Raw genomic sequence first — 22269 nt, 5'->3', positions numbered from 1 at the left:
GTATATGAGTATACAAATATTCGAGTATTGAGTATATGAGTATATAGATATACAAATACATACGTTTACGAATATATACCTATATATATATATATTTAGGTATATAGATTCGTTTACATAGCTTGAATAAAATAGCAAACATGGCCAGCCCAGCGCCCCACGTCTGTCTGGGCTGTGGGGTAAAGATGCCCTTGGAGGACGGCCACGATAGATGTATGCTTTGCTTGGGGATGGATCATGCGCGCACGGACGGTCTGGACCCCTCTGCGTGCATGAATTGCTTTATCCTGCCGGCTAGAGTGAGGGAGGCCAGGGCTCGGTCGTTTTCTCTCCAACCCATGAACACTGCCTTAGGGCAGCTGCATCCGGCCAAACGGCGTAAGAGTGCAGTTGGGGACGACCAGTTGCCTATGCCACCTCCTGTGGCCATAATAACAGCCCCGCCCCCTCCAGAGCGCCCGGCTGCCACCTTGGCGGTAGGACAGGAGGAGGCGTTTCTAGAGGAGACGTCAGAGGATGAGGACGTCGACGTCCTGGGGTTCAACTCTGAGGAGGAAGGCCTCCCCCCCGGTCAGGAGGGGGAGGATGGAGCACAGGCGGAGGAGGAGCTAGAGCAGCTCCCCGCCTCGGTCCATGAGCTCATCGCTCGGGCTGCTCGGGCGTTGGACATAGAGCTGCCGGCAGAGAAAACACGGAGGACCTCCCGGTTCGACGACGAAGCGGGGGACCAGCCGCGTCACCCCACCACACCGTTACTCTCTGATGTGGAGGACCTGGTACTCCAGCAGTTTGAGAAACCGACTAGCCTCCGGCGTTGGTCGGGTCTGGCTAGACGGCTGGCGTGCGTGGAGGGTCGGGAGAGGATGGGCTGTGGCCCGCCTCCTCCCATGGATCAGGCCTTAGGGGCATTGGTCACCCCCTCCACATCGGTTCTGGGGAAGCCCAGCTGCCCAAGCAATTACACAAGGGCTATGGATTCCATGCTTACCAGGATACACGGAGCTTTGGCAGTCCAGGGCCAGCTGGTTAACACAGGGGCTATCCTGGCCCTGTACCAGCGCCGTCTGGTCGGCCAGCTGGACAGTGGAACCCCCGGCCTGGCCGCCGAGTTAAAGCAGGTGTCTTCACTCTTGGCGAAGCTGGCGAAGCTGGCGAAGCTGGCGAAGCTGGCGAAGGAGCAGGCGGTGGCGTCGGGCAAGGCCCTGGCCTCGCTTTGGGCGGCGAGGCGCCACCTTTGGCAGTCCCAGTCGCAGCTACAGACAGAAGATCGGAACTGTCTGCTTAGGTTGCCAGTGGTGCCATCGGCCATGTTCGGCCCAACGGCAACTACAATGCTCCAGCAGGCCCAGGAGGCCCGCCGGTGTGCCCAGGAGGTGTCAAGGGTCCTCCGCTACGGGCGCCGCGGCTCCGCGGCTCCTCGGTCTACACCACCCCGGCCGGCTTATGCGGCTCCAGATGACCTAAGGGTCCAGCTGGACGCCTCTCGGCGGGGCAAGGCTGGGCGTGGCCAGCGTTCGGGACGGGGCCGGGGCCGTAAGCCCTGCAAGCCTCCGTCTCGGTCCTGACAGTGGGGGGGGCCCAGCCCCCTCTTGCCGTTCCCTGGAACAGAGGTTGTTCTGGGGGACGATTGGGGCGGACCCCTGGGTGGTCTCCACCATCCGCCCCCACGGACACGGTCGGTCACCTTCACAGTGGTGCCAGATGCACAGCACAGAGAGCTTCTGGCTGCGGAGATCAACACTCTCCTGGTGAAGAGGGCCATCAGAGAAGTGCCGCGGACCACTCAGCAAGCTGGGTTCTCTTCCCACTACTTCCTCATCCCCAAGAAGGATGGGAGGTTGAGACCAGTGTTGGACCTGCGGAGACTCAACACATTTTTGAGACCCCTGCGCTGCAGGATGCTGACGGTGCCGAGGGTCCGACAGGCCATCCTCCCAGGCGATTGGTTCGCCACAATCGACCTGAAGGATGCTTATTTCCAGATCCCAATATGGGAGGGGCACAGATGATACCTCAGGTTCGCCTTCAATGGCAGAACCTTCGAGGGGGCCTGGGCTCCCCTCGCCTTTGCAGACTGGCACGGGCAATATGGGAGTGGGCGCACCCCCGGTTCAAGTCCCTGAGGGCGATGTATGTGCCAGGTCTGGAGAACGTCGCCGCGGATCGTCTCTCCCGAGGGGGACCCCTCACCTCGGAGTGCAGGATGCTGACGGTGCCGAGGGTCCGACAGGCCATCCTCCCAGGCGATTGGTTCGCCACAATCGACCTGAAGGATGCTTATTTCCAGATCCCAATATGGGAGGGGCACAGACGATACCTCAGGTTCGCCTTCAATGGCAGAACCTTCGAGTTCTGTGTCCTCCCATTCGGCATATCGTTGGCCCCTCGCACGTTTACGAGGTGCATGGACGCAGTCCTGGGACCTCTGCGGGGAGAGGGCCTTCGCATCCTGAATTATCTGGACGACTGGCTGGTGTGTGCCAGTTCGGAGGTGCAGTGCCGCAACGACATGGCGCGGCTCCTGCAACATCTAGGGCACCTGGGCCTGCGCCTCAACAGGGAGAAGAGCAGGCTCCAGCCGTCACAATCCACGGAGTTCCTGGGCATGTGCTTGGATGCCAGGGCAGGGACCCTGTCCATTACGCCGGGGAGACAGGCCGCCCTCAGGGCTTGCGTGTCTCAGTTTCGGCTGGGGGCCAGGGTGACCTGGAGGCTGTGCCTCCGCCTTATGGGGCTGATGGCAACCACAGTGCACGTCGTGCCCCTGGCTCTCCTGAACATGCGGCCAGTGCAGCGTTGCCTCCTGGGTCTGGGCCTTTGCCCGCAGAGGGACCGGCGGGTCATGGTGTTGGTGACACGCAGGCTGCGATTGGCCCTCCATTGGTGGGAGCAGCCGACCACTCTGGCAAGGGGCAACACGCTGGGGCCGGTACTACGCCGCCAGGTGGTGTCCTCCGACGCCTCCCTGGTAGGCTGGGGAGCCGTCCACGAGGGCGAAGGTGTGAGTGGCTTTTGGCAGGCACCGTGGTTGACGCAGCACATCAACCTCCTGGAACTGCGGGCGATATATCCAGCGGGTACTGAGAGACTGCCATGTCCTGGTGAGGACAGACAGCACGGTGGCAGCGGCATATGTCAACAGGCAGGGGGGCCTGGGCTCCCCTCGCCTTTGCAGACTGGCACGGGCAATATGGGAGTGGGCGCACCCCCGGTTCAAGTCCCTGAGGGCGATGTATGTGCCAGGTCTGGAGAACGTCGCCGCGGATCGTCTCTCCCGAGGGGGACCCCTCACCTCGGAGTGGAGGCTGCACCCTCAGGTGGTGCACAAGATCTGGAACCGGTACGGCACCGCCGTGGCCGATCTCTTCGCCTCCAGAGAAACGACGCATTGCCCTCGCTTCTTCTCTATGGGGAGGGACGATCCTCCCCTGGGCACAGATGCGATGGCACACCAGTGGCCGCAGGGTCTCCTTTACGCCTTCCCTCCCTTTGTCCTCCTACACCCACTCCTTCAGAGAGTTCAGGCCGAGAAGGTGAGCCTCATCCTGGTGGCCCCCAACTGGCCCCAGATGTTCTGGTTCTCGGCGATTGCACCCCTTCTCCGAGGTCAGCCCTGGGAGCTCCCGGTGCGCAGGGACCTCCTGTCTCAAGCCCACGGGACTCTCTTTCATCCCTTTCCCCAGGGACTCAGGCTCTGGGCTTGGCCCCTGAGAGGGCCGAGTTTCTAGCCATGGGGTTGCCCCCGTCAGTAGTTGCTACCTTGCTGGCAGCCCGGGCTCCATCGACGAGGACAGCGTATGCCTATCGATGGGGAACGTTCCGCTCATGGTGCGATGCGAGAGAGTTGGATCCCCTCTCTTGTGGGGCCCAGGACATCCTCCAGTTTCTCCAGGGAATGTTGGAGGCAGGCAGGTCTCCTACTACTGTGAGGGGAATGGTGGCAGCCATAAAGGCAAGCCGCGTCGGACCACGGAAACTGACAGTGGATTGTTGCAACCTTATTGATCAGTTTCTTAAGGGGGCTCGTAGGGACCATCCCTTGCAGGGTAGGCCGGCAGCCCCCCCCTTGGGATCTGGAAGTGGTACTGGCGGCCTTGCGGCACGGGCCATTCGAGCCACTGGAGACAGTAGGGCTGCAGTGGCTCTCCCTCAAGACAGCATTCTTGCTGGCGATGGTGACCGCGAAAAGAATAGGAGAGCTGCATGCCCTGTCGTTGCATGAGGAGTGCTGCCGCTTCTTGCTGGACGATGCTGGGGTGGTACTGCGGCCCAACCCTGCATTCCACCCTAAGGTCTGGCCAGAGTCCCGAGCCGGTCAGTCCTTTGAGCTGCACCCCTTCAACCCTCCGCAGGGAAGCGGTGAAGCAGGGCCGGGCGGGCAGTCTTTATTGTGCCCTGTCAGGGCCCTGAGGACTTACTGTCGGCGGACACAGGCCCACAGGACAACAGACCAGCTCTTTGTCTGTTATAGGCATAGCCGCCTTGGGGAACCACTCTCTAAGGCTCTCGCATTGGGTGGTGGAAACAATCCAAGAGGCGTACAGACAGGCAGGCAAGCCAGTCCCGACGGGAGTACGGGCACACTCGACACGGGGCCTTGCTACCTCATGGGCTCTGTGGCGAGGTGCCCCTTTGTCCGAGATTTGTACGGCGGCCTCTTGGTCGGCGCCCTCCACATTCGCCAGGTTCTACTGCATGAACGTGGCAGCCAGCACCCCATTCACGGAGCGAGTGCTGGGCTCCAGGCAGTAGAGCAGGTCATATACTCACCGTGCCTCCGAGACCCTGGCTCCCGTAGGACGGGCCGGGGCTCGGAGTGATGTCGTGCAGGGTAAGCTAGCCCTGCGTCTTGCGGGCTAGGTGGCTAATCAGTTGACTGGCCTGTCGCCAGCTGGGCCTAGGTAGCGTCTTGCGCCTAGGCCACGAGCCTTCCTTTTGACTGGCCTTAGCGTCTGGCGGGGCCAGCTGGGCCTAGGTAGCGTCTTGCGCCTAGGCCACGAGTATTACATACTTTGTTGGATGGTAGGATTTTGGAGCACGCCTTGGGCTCTGATACTTCGGGCTTAAACTGCTTCGGGCTGCCGCGGGGGCGGCTGGGTCTGCTTATTTCCTCACGGTGTGTCTTAGAGGGTTCCCGTACATATTGAATAATATGTAGTGGAGAGCCAGTCTCGACCACGATAGAGAACGGAAGGTTACATCCGATGTACTGTAACCCAGGTTCTCTGAGTGGAGAGACTGGCTCTCCACGAATGAGCCGCTACGAAATTCGTGTCAATCAAAGTTAATCGAAGTGGCCCTGCTGGGGTGGGACTTAAATACCCCACTGATTGCAGATCAGGGCAGGGCCACCATAGATGATGTGTCTTAAAGAGTATCCACGAGCACTGCCCCTGGGGGTCAGTTCCCGTACATATTGAATAATATGTAGTGGAGAGCCAGTCTCTCCACTCAGAGAACCTGGGTTACATCGGATGTAACCTTCCGTTCATTCCGGTTGGCCTGGCCTGATCAGGTATAAAACCAGCCAAAGATAACTCAGTCATCAACACAATCTCCACTTCCTTTCCAAGATGCAGGTAAGGGTTTAAGCTCCTTAGGTTCTATATCATTGTAAAGGTGATTTTTGTCATTAGAACTTCAGAAAGTCACAAGTCTCACTTGTTGACACATGTTGGCTACAGGTTTGGGGGAAATAAGGTTTTATTGCCTAAAGAGAGAGAGAACGGTATTTTATCCGAATGACTTTCACAATAAAACATCACAGGTTTGGAAGATTACTTTTGAAATGTTACAAAGATTACAAATGACTGATTACTGAGTTTCCTTCTCAATACATGCACAATTGCATACGTACTATCTACAAGCTAAGTATCTAAGTATCTACAAGCTCACAATGACATTGTGAGCTTGTAGATCGGCTTTTTTCAAATGATTTATATACAATTTATACATTTGAAAACTTGTAAAATGGGACATTCTGCATAATGAGTACTTTTACTTTTTTACTTTAAGTATATTTTGATACCAATACTTTTGTACTTTTACTCAAGTAAAGTTTCAATTCTGGACCTTTCGTTGTAACAGAGTATTTCTACATTGCAGTATTGATACTATTACTGAAGTAAAAAATTTGAGTACTTTTTCCACCACTGCACACAAGTAAAAGTATTACCACAGCAAGTGAATATGTGCCTGCTTTTGTTTTCTCCATAATTTGATTGTAATACATTTGCTGGTGTATATTTCATTATGCCTCCACACACACACACGCACACACACACACACACACACACACACACACACACACACACGCACACACACGCACACACACATGGTTTGAACAAACTCCTCTCCAGATCTATTCTACTGTAACGCAGCTACTGTAATGGGTTGTCTTAGATCTTACTGTCCAACACAGTCTCACTCCCAAGAAGGCACATATTGCCTTTTGGTCAGAACCCCAGGAAGGCAGTATTTGTCGTCCAGGGCCGCCCGCGACGACAATCCTTTTATGTCTCTCTCGCAATCTCTCTCTCTCTCTCTCTCTCTCTCTCTCTCTCTCTCTCTCTCTCTCTCTCTCTCTCTCTCTCTCTCTCTCTCAGGCAGCTGTACTGCTAGCTCTACTGTTTTCAGTAGTGTGTGTCCACTCCCAGTTCTACCTGCCCGCTGACTGTGATGACATCCACCAGCGTGACAAAACCAGTCCCAGTGGGGTGTACACCATCTTCCCTGGAGGTCCCACCAGACCCCTGCATGTCTACTGTGACATGGACACTGATGGAGGTGGCTGGACCGTGAGTATACTTGTAATTTAGAAAGATCACACTTTATTTATATACTGAACATGTTGTATTATAGTGCAAAAGAACATGCTTGATCATTTGACATTGAAGGCCTTATTTCAACCATTTTCATGACCATAAAACTTGTGGATGTCATTATGGCATAAACAATTAGTTGAAGGGTGAATTTTGCAGGTTCAAATCGCGCATACTATTACATTACATTACGTCATACAATTTTCCAAAGCATTATTATTTCATTAACTTATTTAAAAAAAAATGACTGTAATGTAATGTGTATGGCTGAAGCATTGCATTTCCTTGTGATTATGGCATTAATAGGACTTTTATGGTACATTAAGACCTGTAGTGTTTGTATTATTGTGTAATATAGTTATAACTGTTCCAAAATGCATAGATGTCTATGTATTTTAGGGGTGTGGGGGGCTGGCTCCCAAAAATGTGTTTTCATAAATTTCATAGATTATTATTTCTTAAATTATTATTTCATAGATTTCAAAGATTTCTATGCATTTCAGGGGTTTGGGGGGCTGGCTCAACCAACACATTTCCCTTATTTCAATTTCTGAAAGGTGGCAACCCTAGTTGGGGGTCCACTGATCATAAGCGTTCCAGTCGTCCACAGTAACACTCTGCTTTTAGCTCATACGACACGTCACCTGACACACCACACAGGTCTCAAGAGACCCACAGTATATGTATAGTATATGTGCACGCTATCAGTCAAACCTAAAGGAAATTATCAGGATAATTGATTTGAGTAGGATCAAATAAACTATTTGTAGTATTGTGTACTGTATATCATTTTTATAATCCTTCCCAAGGATTCTTCCTTTTCTTTTCCTGTCACAAGTTGTACTTGCCCGATTGAGGGTCTAAGGACAGGGGTGTTTTATTTTGTCAAATGTGAGTCTCTAAAGCCCTTTGGGGCAGCAGTAGAGCCTAATTGATTTGATAGATTTACCAATTTAACAAAAAGCCCAGAGCTGAAAAATGTATGCTCCATGTAGCTAACACCAGTTATAGCTTATATCTGGAAGTCATTGAACTCCATTCTTTTCCAAAGACAAGTCACACAGCCCCTCACTCTCTATCTCAGGTCATCCAGAGGAGGATGGATGGAACTGAGAACTTCAACAGACCCTGGGACCACTACAAGAAAGGCTTCGGGGATGTAGCTGGAGAGTATTGGCTAGGTGAGTTGCTATAGTGTTTATGAGTACAAAAGCAGGAGCACTGCAAATCTGCAAAAAAACTGCAAGTCCCAACTCCAAAAAAAAGAAAAGAACAAGGATAAAACAAGGATATAATATTATTTATAGCATTGTTTTCTTTCATTTATTATTTCAACTTTTTTTTTCTTGTCAATCAGTTTTGTAGTCACTTATATGAAGCCTGTTGAGCTGCACTAGCATGTATAATGTATTGTAGTGAATGATAGATAGATGCTTGATACTAAGTGCTTGTCATGAAGTGAAACAGACTCTCTGTGTGTCTCCTATAAGGACTAGATTACATCTTCTGGCTGACGATGAGAGAGAAGCGTGAGCTGAGAGTGGACATGGAGGACTGGGAGGGAGGGAAGGTCTACGCCCAATACACCTCCTTCTCCATCGACCCTGAGAACTTTGGCTACAAGCTCCATCTGGGCAGCTACATGTATGTGGACGGAGGAGCAGGTGAGGAACCTAAACATCTCAGGAGCACTCTGCAGAATTCAATACAGAAATGAGGAAAAATCACTAAACTTCAAAGTAATCCATCTCTATTAACCCAGGTCTTCAAATTACAAATTTGACAAGCTAAAAAAATTAAGATTTGATATGGTTTGAGTTAAAGGTAGGGTCAGTGATTTTCTTTCATCAAAATAAGTGTTAAATAGCTCTATATTTTGATAGTACTCATTGCTATAGAGTATTTGTTCTGTAACAGCATGAAAATGCATTTTCAGGTCAGGATACCAATTTTATCCAATCAGGATAGAGAACTCAGTCAGGATACAGATTAAACAAGTGAAATTGAAAGTGGTGACACAAATAAATGAGCTGAACAAATTGGAAATGGAACACTATAAAAATGAAGCTGATAAATGGGTACTCTCTCCTGTTGACTGAAATGTTGTCACCTACCTGAAAAGGTTTTTTTCTGTTTATTAAAGGGTTGGAGAGACGGGGAGACCCCTGTTACTGAACAAACACACTATATCAATGAATACCAGAATATAGTGCTTTAACATCTAATACAAAACGTCTTGTTTTAACAAAAAAATATCACTTACCCTATAATAACCTTTAATCAATCAATCAATCTGCCTTACACTGTGATTACAGTGTAATGCATCTGACCAATTAGCTCAAGCTTATCATCCTCCTGGTCCTTTTATCAGCCCCCTCACCCAGGACAAACTGTTTAAAATGTCAAATTCCATATACCAATGAATATGAGTCATGTTTCAGGGGTCGCATGCAGATGTTCCAGCAGCTAATTGCAGCTGAGTTTTGGATCTGATTTGGTCATAACTAAAGATCGACATCACAATACAAACTGTGTTCCTTTTATCATCCTCTTTTTAGGAGACAGTTTGGAATACCACAACAACATGAAGTTCACCACCTATGACAAAGACCAGGATACGCACGGTTCACTTCAGTGTGCTCAGTATTGTTTGGGTGGATTCTGGTTCAACCAATGTCATCACGTGAACCCCAATGGCCTGTATTCACCCATTGGTGGGAGTTATCATCCTGGCGAAAACAGTGTGTGTTGGTACCACTGGAAGGGGACTAGCTACTCTCTAAAGAGTATAGCCATGAAGATAAGACCTGTGCCTAACAGTGGCTGTTGAGGAACAGCAGGAATAGAATGCATCTCCATCTCACTAATTATTCATACTGTGTATCAACTACATGAAAATACTACAGTTCAATGAATAAAAGAATTAATGGAGTTCATTAACACATGTCTCTCTCTCTTTTTGTTTTTCACTGTTTCAGTTAAAGGTGATATTGCTTTTCTTTTCATTTAGACGACTAATAAAAGGAAAAGAATACATCCACAGTGGTTTTAAAAGGATGGAAAATACCCCCCCCCCCAAAAAAAAAAAACTAAACTAAATACATTGTAATTTTGTTTTGTTTACAGTACATCTGTAAACTGACATGTTGCTTCAATAATAACCAGAATAGTTGTAGAGGAAATGGCTTTTCCAAATAAATGTGTAAATCCAGCACACTGACTAGCATAGTTCCATTTCCTCTACAACTATTCTGGTTATAAGCCAACAGTCCTCCCAGCAAATCTACAAACACTCAGACCATATGATCTTACAGAGTGAAATTATTTCAATAAAGGAGAGATCAAGTTGTTGCAAACTAAACATTTGATTGAATTAAAAAAAATGCCGATTAGGCTCCGTTAACGTTTAACAGGGAGAACACCCCCCATTTGTAATTTCATTGAGAATGAAATTATATATGAAGGGATTAACAGTGAGAACGCAACTATATTTAATTCCCACCCTCTATTCCTTTCCCCCTCACCTAACTGAAAATACAAAACATGTTGTGCCAGGTACAATTTATATGCACCACACTTGCATGGTATTAAGAAAAACTAAGTCGAAGTTGCAGTGTATTATTTGAGTGGATGGTACTTTTAAATGCTTCATTGGCTCATGGTAATAATATAATGGGCTTGCAGAAGAGTGGGTACTTGAGAAGTCTGGAAGGTTGCTTGCTGCTTTACCTCTTCATTCATTTTAGAAATAGAATAGGAATTTTCACACTGATGATTTAGTTGTGTGTTGTGTTCAGGGCCGGACTGTGACCAACATTCGGCCCTGGCATTTTGGCCTATTTTTTTATTTTTTTAATATATATTTTTTATGCCATATGGCCAGTCCACCCCTGGTTGGGTTTTAAAACACACAAAAGCAGTGTTGTTTTGCACTTCACTTTTAAGTTATTGCTACAAGAATATTTTCAATACATGCTAATGTTGCTGAAGTGTCCTCTTGCTATAGGCCCTACACACCAGGTGTGTTTTTTGTGTGTCATTAAATCGCCCGTAAATATAGTTTATTTTTTCAAACAGTTTTTTTTGTCATCATGAGTGCCTAACACAGAATGCAAATATCATATTTATTCAGAACAAGGTATATGTTTGTGAGTTTCTGGACCGGGAATAAAGGCATCAATGTGTTGAGTGAGGCATCATCATCCATTCAGTCAGTGTTTCCCACCCAGGGGTCCAGGCCCTCCTTAAGGGGGCGCCAAAGATCACAGGCCTGGTCTGTTTGGAGTATTAGTCCATGAGCCAGACAAGATTTCATTATCGAAAGAGTGGGCAAAACCATACCTATATTAAATTGTTTATAGGGTCAATATAAGTAAATAAATATATGATAACCTATCCACAGGAGCAGCTTTTTCATATTTATCACACATTTTGTTATTTTCCCCATACGTACATGACAGGTGAAAGAATGACAAAATTAAAAAAAAAGTTTTCTGAAATTGTATATTTTTTTACTAAAAATGTACTTGCGTAAAAGTAAAAAAGTATTGGCATCAAAATGTACGTAAAGTACCAAAAGTAAAGGTACTAAAATGTTTGAAAATAGCAGATCTACAAGCTACAAGATACTGTAAAGCTTTTGGGAAATTGTCTATTTTACTGCGCATTTCCCTGTATGTATCATCAGTGTGACATTTCAAAGGTCAACATAATACAATAGTATTTCTCTTATCCACTAATATTTACAGTAGAGAGGTAAGAAGGAGGCACTGGAGTAACTCGGATAGATTTGCCTTTTTATTAAGGTGCAAAGTACAAATTACATTTCGACGTGGATTACATATTTGTCAGGTCCTGACACCACACACACAGGCACGCATGCATGCAGGCACGCACACATGCACACACCAGTGGTGTAAAGTAACTAGGTACATTTACTCAAGTACTGTACTTAAGTACAACTTTGAGGTATTTTTTACTTTACTGGAGTATTTCCAGTTTTTTATGAAACCCTGCTGGGTTGTGTGTCCTGTGTGTCTGTGTGCAGTGTGCACTGCCTGTGTGCAGCCTGTGTGCAGCCTGTGTGCAGCCTGTGTGCAGCCGCGCCCCCATGTGACTCACGCTCTCATTGGCTGCTGACAGATCTCAGAGTGGAGCTTACTAACCAACCCGATCGCCCCCCAAACACGGTGAAATAGCACGGATTGACAAACGGCAATTCCGTGCATAGATGACTAGGAACTCCGAAACTCCGTGCATAGGAGAACCATATCCCCCCCATTAACTTCAATACGAGGCGGAGGCAGTCACGTGACTTTCTCTCTACGCTCTCCCCATCACGGTGAAATAACACGGATTACAAGTCCGTAAATACACAATATTTTCGAGCTGCGTTCGCTTCCCGCGTTCGCGCGTCATACTTGTACTTTTACTCCATTACAATTATTTGAAAACTTTAGTTACTAGTGACTTTGCAGATACAAATTATTATATTATAAAACATACATTAACCTGTTTTAGCTCACAACGCGTTGCGATGCGACGCGTTGTGAGCTTGTTTAGTACTTTTGGTACTTAAAGTATAATTTGATACCAATACTTTTGTACTTTTACTCAAGTAACATTCTGCACAGGCCTACTTATAACAGAGTATTTTTATATTGTGGTACTGCTACTTTTACTTAAGTAAAATATCTGAGTACTTCTTCCACCACTGACCCACACACACACACACACACACACACACACACACACACACACACACACACACACACACACACACACACACACACACACACACACACACACACACACAGCAGTTGTTTCCGGTTCGCCTGGTCTTCATCAGGTATAAAACCAGCCAGAGATAACTCAGTCATCAACACAATCTCCACGTCCTTTCCAAGATGCAGGTAAGGGTTTAAGCTGCTTAGGTAACGTTCTTTACCATTGTATTGGCTACAGGTTAAAGAGAGAGAAACGGTATACTTATCTGAATGACTTTCACAATAAAATATCCAGGGTTTGGAAGATTACTTTTGAAATTACAAATGACTGATTACTGTTTCCTTCTCAATACGCACATTTGCACATACACATGACACAACAAAAAGCATTACAACAGAAATAATATGTGCCTGCTTTTTTCTCTCGTTAATTTGATTGCAATACATTTTCTGGTGTATATTTCATTATGCCTCCACACACACACACACACACACACACACACACACACACACACACACACACACACACACACACACACACACACACACACATGGTTTGAACAAACTCCTCTCCAGAGAGGATCTATTCTACAGTAAAGCAGCTACTGTAATGGGTTGTCTTCGGGTGCTTCTTCAGGGTGCTTCTCTCTCTCTCTCTCTCTCTCTCTCTCTCTCTCTCTCTCTCGCTCTCTCTCTCTGGACTGACAGCTGTGATGCCCTCTATGGCAAGTAGATTGTTACAGGTACAGTCTGCTTTTAAACTAACCAAACAGCATGGTGTGAACGAGCCCTTATTCCTATCGCACAAAGATTTGGCGGCCCCCCTGTAGTAACTCTGAGGACCCCCTAGGGGGCCCGTGTCAAAGACCCCTGGTGTACAGCAAGGAAAGCTGGACGCTATAGCATGGACAACCACTCAAACCCCCTTCACATGGAGTCAGGTGGGAAGGTTCAGCAGGAGGGCGGGTAAATGATAGATTCATCTTCCCCCAAGGGCACAACCAACAGACTTCAAATAGTCCTTTGTGCCACTAGCTTCTTTGAAGATGTAGGCCTGTAATAATGAGGCACACAATGGTCGCTTGGCTCGTTCAATAGACTAATTGCTTGGAAAACAATGGACACCATCTAACATGCTTATATACTGTGCGTTCTGTTGTATTTCTTTTGTCCTGCGCTGTGCAAGCACTGTTGAGGGTGTGTAGTGTTGTATATTGTATATTTTGTTCATTACTTGATGGTGTTTGTTTGGGTGTGATGTCTTTTACCCTGCTGTACAGTATACCCTCAGGCAGCGTTGCCAGATTTTGTGACAGAATTAAGCAACAAGGTCTATGAAAACAAGGAACAAAAGAAGTGACTATATACTGTAGGCCACATGAGCACTTTAACCCTATATACTGTTGCTGTACGTCGGCTATTTGAAAATAGCAGATCTACAAGCTCACAACGTGTCGCGATGCGCAGAATACATATTCATTTGGGGGTCCTTGACATGAAAATGTTTTAGAGCCACTGGTTTAAACAACATTTAGGAAGCCCAAGCCCCAAATAAGCGCAAACCGCAACTACCAACAGTAAAACTAGCCTGAAGTCGCTTATAATAAGCAGACATGGCAACACTGCTGTACCCTGTGTAACTGTATCTTAACTGCTGTTATGCCTTTGGTGACCAATTCCCCCCTCTCCTCTCCTCTTCTCTTCTCTTCTCTTCTCTTCTCTTCTCTCTCTCTCTCTCTCTCTCTCTCTCTCTCTCACTGTTTCAGGCAGCTTTACTGTTAGCTCTACTGGTTCCAGTAGTGTGTGTCCACTCCCAGTTCTACCTGCCCGCTGACTGTGATGACATCCAGCAGGGTGACAGCACCAGTCCCAGTGGGGTGTACACCATCTTCCCTGGAGGTCCCACCAGCCCCCTGCATGTCTACTGTGACATGGACACTGATGGAGGTGGCTGGACCGTGAGTATATTACTTTAATTTCAATTGATCAAACTTTATATATACTGAACATTAGATTAACACCAGCATACAGTTATGAATGTGACTACCTGCTGCTATTTTCGCCAAAATGTTTGCCTATTATGATGTCATGACCGATGGCATGACTTAATTCTATGAACTAGAACATGTTGTCATTTATACATTTTCAATGAATGTTCGCTTATTATGACATGCCAGTATAGGGTTCAGATATAGCACCAAGAGGTTCCCCTCTTGATTCCGAGCCAAAGAACCACTTTTAATACTAGTTAACACAATTTCTGTTTAGTGTGTATGTAGCTTATATCTGGAAGTCATAGAACTCCATTATTGTTGAAATAACTGTTAAAACAAGTCACAGACTCACTCTCTATCTCAGGTTATCCAGAGGAGGGTGGATGGAACTGTGAACTTCAACAGACCCTGGGACCACTACAAGAATGGCTTTGGGAATGTAGCTGGAGAGTATTGGCTAGGTGAGTTATGTTGTTGATAGGTTGCGTAAAATATGGATGCACTGAATATAAACGCATCTAAACTGTGGCCGAGGGAGAAACAACGTATGCAAATGCATGCACCAGTCTGATGCATGGCACTTCAGAAACATGCTGCAAATTGACAAAACACAAACTATAGCCTATATATATATATATATATATATATATTTATTTATTTTTGGGCGGTGAAACCGCCCCTATATGTGAGATTTGGATATTTGTACAGCAAATCCTGCGCTGTGATTGGCCAAAAATGTACCCCGCCTAACCCTGCACCGTGATTAGCCAATCACAGTCTATTCAGGACTGTGATTGGCCAGTGTCACATGACACATGTGCATAGCCCTATATAAGAAACCATAACTTTAAAAAAAACATAAATTTGTTTTTTTTAAGTTATGGTTTCTTCCATCAGAAAGAGTGTTTCAATAAATGTATTTATTTTTTGTACATGGTTGGTTGACTCCATTCAGTATTGTGATTAGCTAGCAAGACACCGCCCACTTCACACAGGGTGTGATCTTTTTTTTTAAATAACATTTTCGCATTCTATCCTAAACTTTATGTGCATAACACCTTTTGAACTGAACACTAACCTGTAGATCAATTCTAGAGAAAGACTGACTGAGTGACTGAGTGACTGACTGACGGAGTGACTGACTGAGTGACTGACTGACTGACTGACTTACTGACTGATTGACTTGCTGACTGATTCATTGATTCATTGATTCATTGATTCATTGATTCATTGATTCATTGATTCATTGATTCATTGATTCATTGATTCATTGATTCATTGATTCATTGATTCATTGTAAGTGCTTGACCTGCATTGAAACAGACCTCTGCTCTGTCTCCTCTCCTATAAGGTCTGGATAACATCTATTTGTTGACGATGGGAGAGAAGAAGCGTGAGCTGAGAGTGGACATGGAGGACTGGGAGGGAGGGAAGGTCTACGCCCAATACTCCTCCTTCTCCATCGACTCAGAGACCTTTGGCTACCAGCTCCGTCTGGGCAGCTACATGAGTGGAGCAGCTGGTGAGGAACCTATACACAGTAACATCTCAGGAGGCTTCAGCACACAGCGTTCAATTCAGAAATGAGAAACTTGACTTCACAGATAGATATGCTGCGTCAAAGTAACCCATCTCTATTAACCCAGGTCTTCAAATGACTAATTATAATGTACAGTAAGACAAGTAAAACAATGTAAGATGAATAGGCCTTATACTGGGACAACTGAGCAATCAGCTCCAGCTTATTATCCTCTCTGCCTTTCACCCAGGGCAAATAAAGGCTAGGAATATACAGTATGTAGTCTGTGATGCATAAATAACACAAAGAAAAACTAATTAAAATGTCAAATTCCCATAAATATAAATCATGTTTTGGGGTTGTCATACATAATAATAATGTTTGATGTTTGAGCGGTTAAAGGTAGGGTAAGGATATGTTTTGATTAAAATAAAAAGTTTTTTGTACAGATAGTACAGATAGTATTCATTGTGTTTCTCCAGCTCTTTATTAAACAGAAAATACATTTTCAGGAGAGAGTACCCATTTATCAGCTGCATTTTTATAGTGTTCCAGTTCCAATTGTGTCAGTTCATTTCTTTGTGTCACCACTTTCAATTTCACTTTAATCTGTATCCTGACTGAATTCTATCCTGATTGGATCAAATCTGTATCCTGACCTTAAAATGCATTCTCTGTTTGATAAAGAGCTGGAGAGACATGGAGACTCCTGTTACTGAACAAACACTCTATAGCAATGAGTACTTGAGTATTGAGCTCAATGAGTATTGAGCTATTTAACACTTATTTTAACCAAAGAAAATCACTTACCCTACCTTAAACCCATTAAAACACCATCTGTGTCATTTTAAACGTAAATTTTTTTTTCAGAAAACTCTTAGGATTTAGAACAGTTGTTCTCAAAAATAGCATATGTAGGCCCACAAGCTCACAGCGCGCTGCGAGCTTTTACATCTGCTATTTTGTAACACAAATCTTCTCATCTAAGGGTCCCTGGAACAAAACATTTTCGGATGGGGGTCCGTGGCCAAATACATATCAATTTGGGGGTCCTTGGCACGAAAACTATACTGATCAGAAGAATCAGCCTCAGGTCTTAAAGGGATAGTTCACCTTTTTCCAATCGATTACTCACCCCATGGAGACTTGAATTCATGGATATTTTTTTGTTTTTGTCGCAATTCTAAGCCAATAATTTGATGACCAGCGGACCGTCAAATTCTTTGTGTCTCCTACCGGAACCGCTGCCTGTCATCAAATTATTGGCTTAGGAATGCGACAAAAACCCAAAAATATCAAGGAATTCAAGTCTCCATGGGGTAACTAATCGATAGGAAAAAAAGTCATTTTGGGGGTGAACTATCCCTTTATTGCATGGGTTCATTGCAGCTGAGGTTTGAATCTGGAAACACGGCCACCATCACAATACAAACCGCGTTCATCTCATCATCCCGTTGTCTCTTTTAGGGGACAGTTTGTCATACCACAGCAACAACATGAAGTTCACCACCTACGACAAAGACCAGGACACCTCCGTGCTCAACTGTGCTCAGTATACTTTGGGTGGGTTTTGGTTCGGCGACTGTGCACACGCGACCCCCAACGGCCTGTACACACCCAACGGAGCCACGGAGGGAACAGATAGGGTTGAAACCCGGGTGATGTGGTTCCACTGGAAGGCCAACAACGACCCTCTGAAGAGCATAGCCGTGAAGATAAGACGTGTGGCTGCAGACACAGTGGCTGCCGAGGAGCAGCAGGAACAGAATGCATCTCCTACTCCCTGATTATTCATGTTGTGTATAGGGCAGGGGTCTTCAACGTTTTTCCGGCCGAGGACCCCTTAGCTGAGAGAGAGATGAAGCAGGGACCCCCACCCCACCCACCACTACATATTGTATAAAATGATGTTGCAGATTAAACTTTTTCATAGATTTCATAGATAGCTTCATAGACTTATAGTAAGTAATCAGTGTTGCGTAAATTAATGTTTTGTGTTTATTTGTTTGTTTGTTTACACATTATCTATTCTATTAATATGTTGGATTCATGTTAATGTGTATTTGCAGACATTTAATCACTTAAAGCCTCAATGCTAAGTAAACTTGACCTTTGGCGCCGTACTTGCTTGGCCTGCTCTTTTTTCCCTTGACACAAAACCTATGCTGAAAATAGCAGATCTACAAGCTCACAACGCGTCGCAGCGGGACACGTTGTGAGCTTTGGCAAAAATACCGCACATTCCTTGCTGCTTTACCTCTTCATTAATTTCAGATATAGCTTGAGTGCAGATTGTATATTAATACAGTATCTATACGCCCCCGCCCGCCCGGTGTGTGAAGACCATAATATCGCCAAACAGTCATCTTCTTGCTGTACTGTATGTACTGTAGGTTTGTTTTTAATGTGTTGATGAACACAGGGTGTCAGTCTTGTACTGCTCAGCTTTCTCTTTACCTGAGGAGGAGGAGCTAGGGTTCAGGTAGAGTGATGTCATCAGAAAGACAGAACTACTCTGATTTCACTTCCGGGTTATTCTCCCAAAGGAACAAGGAGGAGAGAGGTCAAACACAGTTCACTCCCTCGCCACATGGTCAAATACTTGGTTCATGAAAAATTTAAGAAGACCTATAAGGCATTAAGGCAAGGCAAGGCAGTTTATAGCACATTTCAACAACAAGGCAATTCAATGTGCTTTACACGGAACATCAAGCAAAGGAAACACAATTATACAATGACATTAGGATGCATGAAACTAAATAAATAAAGATGACCTGAGAGGTTCTGCATGGTTCACACATTGTTTTCTGATCTCTTGTTTTTCAATACATACATATATATATATATAATCTTTATTTCAGACCCGTGGGTCCATATAAAAGTAGACAGCACATAATATAAAAAGAGACAGCAGTATATAAATATGTACAATATATCTAAAAGAAAACAAAACAGAACACTCAAGCGCACTCCCCCACCCCCACCCCACCTCACTCACACACTCACACTCTCAATGTGCATACTATATATAATTTTATTATATATCTAAAGAGCACAGGTGACTGTCAGTGAGCTCCATGAAGATGACCGAAGCAGCTGTCATGGGAAACAAGCTACCGGTATACCCAAAGCATGAGGGATGGACGGATTGACCAATGGGGCCAGTCAGTGCCCAGGGGCCCTTGACTACCAGGGTTTCCAAGTGCGGGCCATTGCTATTGTCTACACATGAAAATATGTTTGGAGCTAAAATGTAGAAATGCTGGGCCATTATTTATTATTATGTCACCCCATAAAAATGTGCTGGTGTCATTTGGTATGTTATCCATCTCCTTTGGTAGATATTCTTGCTGGCCTGCATGTCAAATCAATGGTATTGAACAATGAACAACCAACAAACAAACAAACAACCAACCAAACAAAACAACAAACAACTATTTGCCATAAGCCTGAGAGAATTACCACATATAAAAGAATAGAATAGAATATAAAACCAAAAGGCCCAAAAGGCTGCAAAATTATCATTAGATGATTTTTTTTTAACAATACTTAAGTACCAATACTTAAGTACCAAAAGTAAAAGAATGTCCCATTTCACAAGTTTAAAAAAAAATCTTTTGAAAATAGCAGATCTACAACCTCACAATGAATTGCATGGCGATGCATTGTGAGCTTGTAGATCGGCTATTTTTAAATGGCCGAATTGTATGTAGGGCTGAAGTGGTCAATGTACCCTATGTTTTGTAATAATAATCAAAATCCACAAAGTAACAAGTAACTAAGTACAATATTTGCCAATATTTGAAATACTCCAGTAGAGTAAAAATACCTGAAAACTGTACTTAAGTACGTGTACTTGGTTAAATGTACTTATAGTTACTTTACACCACTGTACAGCTGTTATTATGCATAGTAGTTAGTAGGCTAGCCTACAACTACTGCTGCTTTAAGACTGTCTGACACAATGCCGCTGGCATATTCCCACCGTATCTCCCCCCTCCTCCCTCTCTCTCTCTCTCTCTCTCTCTCTCTCTCTCTCTCTCTCTCTCCCCCCTGCCCCCTGCCCCCCCCCCCCCCCCCCCTCTCGCCACCTCCTCCTGGGACCCAAACTTGTTTCAGGAGGAAAAGCGAGTGAACATATTTTCTTTCTCTCGGAGAAACAAGAGGGGAGCGGTGCCAGAGAGAGAGAGAGAGAGAGAGAGAGAGAGAGAGAGAGAGAGAGAGAGAGAGAGAGAGAGAGAGAGAGAGAGAGAGAGAGAGAGAGAGAGAGAGAGAGAAGGCGTAGACTTCCTCCAAACATTTCCTAGCGCCATGTCCGCATTCTAACTGGACTCATTAAAGTTAGAGCTGATCTTCTCCTGGCAAAAAAAAGTTAGTTTTATTAAAAGGCAAGACGAGAGATACAGAGACAACAACCTGAGAAGCTGTTATTATTGTTATAAAGACAACTTTTGTGCACCATGGACTGGGGGGCAGAGCTGTGGGTGAGTTACAGTGTTAAGTTAAGCTGTTGACTGTCTGTCTGCTGACATAATAACTTGTGTTCTTCCAGAAACCACAGGATTATCAGTTGGCTGTCTGTTGGGCTTGTTTCCAACGTGGCAACATAACCATCTAATCAACATCCAGCTATTGTTACTGCTGGGATACATTGTATTGTCTAGTTGTTGGATACATTGTATCCTCTAGCCGCCCAGCCAGGTCTCTGCAGTTGTTGAGCAATCCTGTGAAAACGGGGACAAGAGAGAATTCCATGGGTAAAGTTTATAGCCAGGAGGGTTTCGCAATTCTTTTTTTGCTGCATACCTTTCTTTCTTTTCTCATAAGAGAAACATGCTCACTGTGTCTAATGGAACTCAGATAGTATAGGCTGTGGTTGGGTTCCATTTGTACTGTTGTACACTGTCTATATTGAGTTACAAGTGGGTAACAGTGATTTTCACAGTGTCCTGTATAGTTCACATGGCACTCACATATAGGTGTGCTGCATTCATTTAAACAGTTCTTATTTTAACTGCAATTCTTGTCCCAATTAAATGTGTATGCTTTGTTTAAACACATATTAAGCATATGGTTCAGTATAATCTTGTGTTGTAGCCTGTATGAGGACAGCCTATTTATGTTCACTCTTTCTTGACTGTCTGTAGGTAAATGGATGATATTTTAGGACAAATGTGCAGTTAGTATCTCTCCCAGCTCTTCAAGACTCTTTGAGAACCTATTGGTGGCTTGTTGTCAGTGTTGTTCTTGTTGTTTTGGGCCTGATGGTCCATGTTCTCAGGTGTGAGAAGATTTAAATAACCTGCCATTGACAAAGTGAAACTCACCAGCTTTTGACAATTTTTCCTCTAACTGACAGGATCGAATAATGGGAGATTCTGTGTGCATTCACCTCACTACTGACAGGAAAGACAGGAAAGACCATTGCATACGCCTAAAGCCTGATTTACTTAGTTGTGTGTGCCGGCGTTGTGCTCAGTAAATAGCAGATCTACAAGCTCACAACGTGTCACGAATGTGACGCGTTGTGAGCTTGTAGATCTGCTATTTACGGTGTGCAACACCAGAGTGCATCTTTAGTATAAATCAGGCTTAAGCAGTTATGTACAGCACACTGGTCTTTAGGTGTAAGAAAGGATGAGTTATGTATGTACATGTTATGGCAACATGTAATAATCATGTGTATCATGTTTTGTGTTGCTCTTGTTTTGATGTTGTGTGTGTGTGTGTGTGTGTGTGTGTGTGTGTGTGTGTGTGTGTGTGTGTGTGTGTGTGTGTGTGTGTGTGTGTGTGTGTGTGTGTGTGTGTGTGTGTGTGTGTGTGTGTGTGTGTGTGTGTGTGTGTGTGTGTGTGTGTGTGTCCAGCAGATTTGTCAATCCCAAAGTGAGGATTGGGGTCAAGAGTCTCAATAATCTATGCCACACGCCTCCACTGAGATTATGCTTTTTAAGACACCTTGGAAGCTGACAGTGTTGTTTTCACTTCTGCTTTCTATCCGTCTGTGAGCCGCCATGTGTGAGCTGAGCTTTGCTGTCAGGTTGTTTAAATCAAAACATAACTGCTGTGAACTCCACATGAATCCAACTCTGGAAGCCCTGGATGCTATGACTGTGTGAGAAGAACAGCAAAATATATCTTCTCAACAGGGGTTGACACTAAGGTCTCGGAGGCACTTGCCCGTCCAGGTCATGTTCTACTTGCCCAAAGGT

General features: G+C 45.3%; 3 protein-coding genes across 6 annotated transcripts in view; all 3 read left to right on the top strand.

Moving 5' to 3' along the window:
- Positions 1-4819: 4819 nt before the first annotated feature.
- Positions 4820-9669, top strand: LOC308106186 (microfibril-associated glycoprotein 4-like; the record flags this gene model as incomplete). The annotated part of the gene is made up of 5 exons (XM_080457246.1): positions 4820-4831; positions 6657-6797; positions 7906-8002; positions 8312-8485; positions 9380-9669. The coding sequence occupies 5 exons, from the start codon at positions 4820-4822 to the stop codon at positions 9649-9651; spliced, it is 696 nt and encodes a 231-aa protein (XP_080313372.1). The 3' UTR covers positions 9652-9669.
- Positions 9670-12727: 3058 nt separating this feature from the next.
- LOC308106177 (microfibril-associated glycoprotein 4-like) lies at positions 12728-17847 on the top strand (the record flags this gene model as incomplete). Its single annotated transcript, XM_080457235.1, has 5 exons — positions 12728-12733; positions 14314-14505; positions 14906-15002; positions 15893-16063; positions 17528-17847. 5 exons carry the CDS (start codon positions 12728-12730, stop codon positions 17845-17847), a joined length of 786 nt encoding a protein of 261 aa, XP_080313361.1.
- A 2387-nt stretch (positions 17848-20234) lies between these two features.
- The window catches only part of trip10b (thyroid hormone receptor interactor 10b), a 37763-nt gene continuing 35728 nt past the window's right edge, over positions 20235-22269 (top strand). For 2 of the 4 annotated variants that reach the window (XM_080412314.1, XM_080412313.1), the window contains exon 1: positions 20235-20544. In XM_080412314.1, the coding sequence (XP_080268440.1) occupies positions 20521-20544 (24 nt within the window). In that variant the 5' untranslated portion in view covers positions 20235-20520. The remainder of the gene's footprint in view (positions 20545-22269) is intronic. The other 2 variants (XM_080412315.1, XM_080412316.1) reach the window with 2 other exon arrangements.

The sequence above is a fragment of the Gymnoscopelus braueri genome, assembly GCF_963280865.1.
Source record: "Gymnoscopelus braueri genome assembly, chromosome: 2".
NCBI lineage: Eukaryota > Metazoa > Chordata > Actinopteri > Myctophiformes > Myctophidae > Gymnoscopelus > Gymnoscopelus braueri.
The sequence above is the reverse complement of the archived record's forward strand: the minus strand, read 5'-3'. Positions and strand labels throughout refer to the sequence as shown.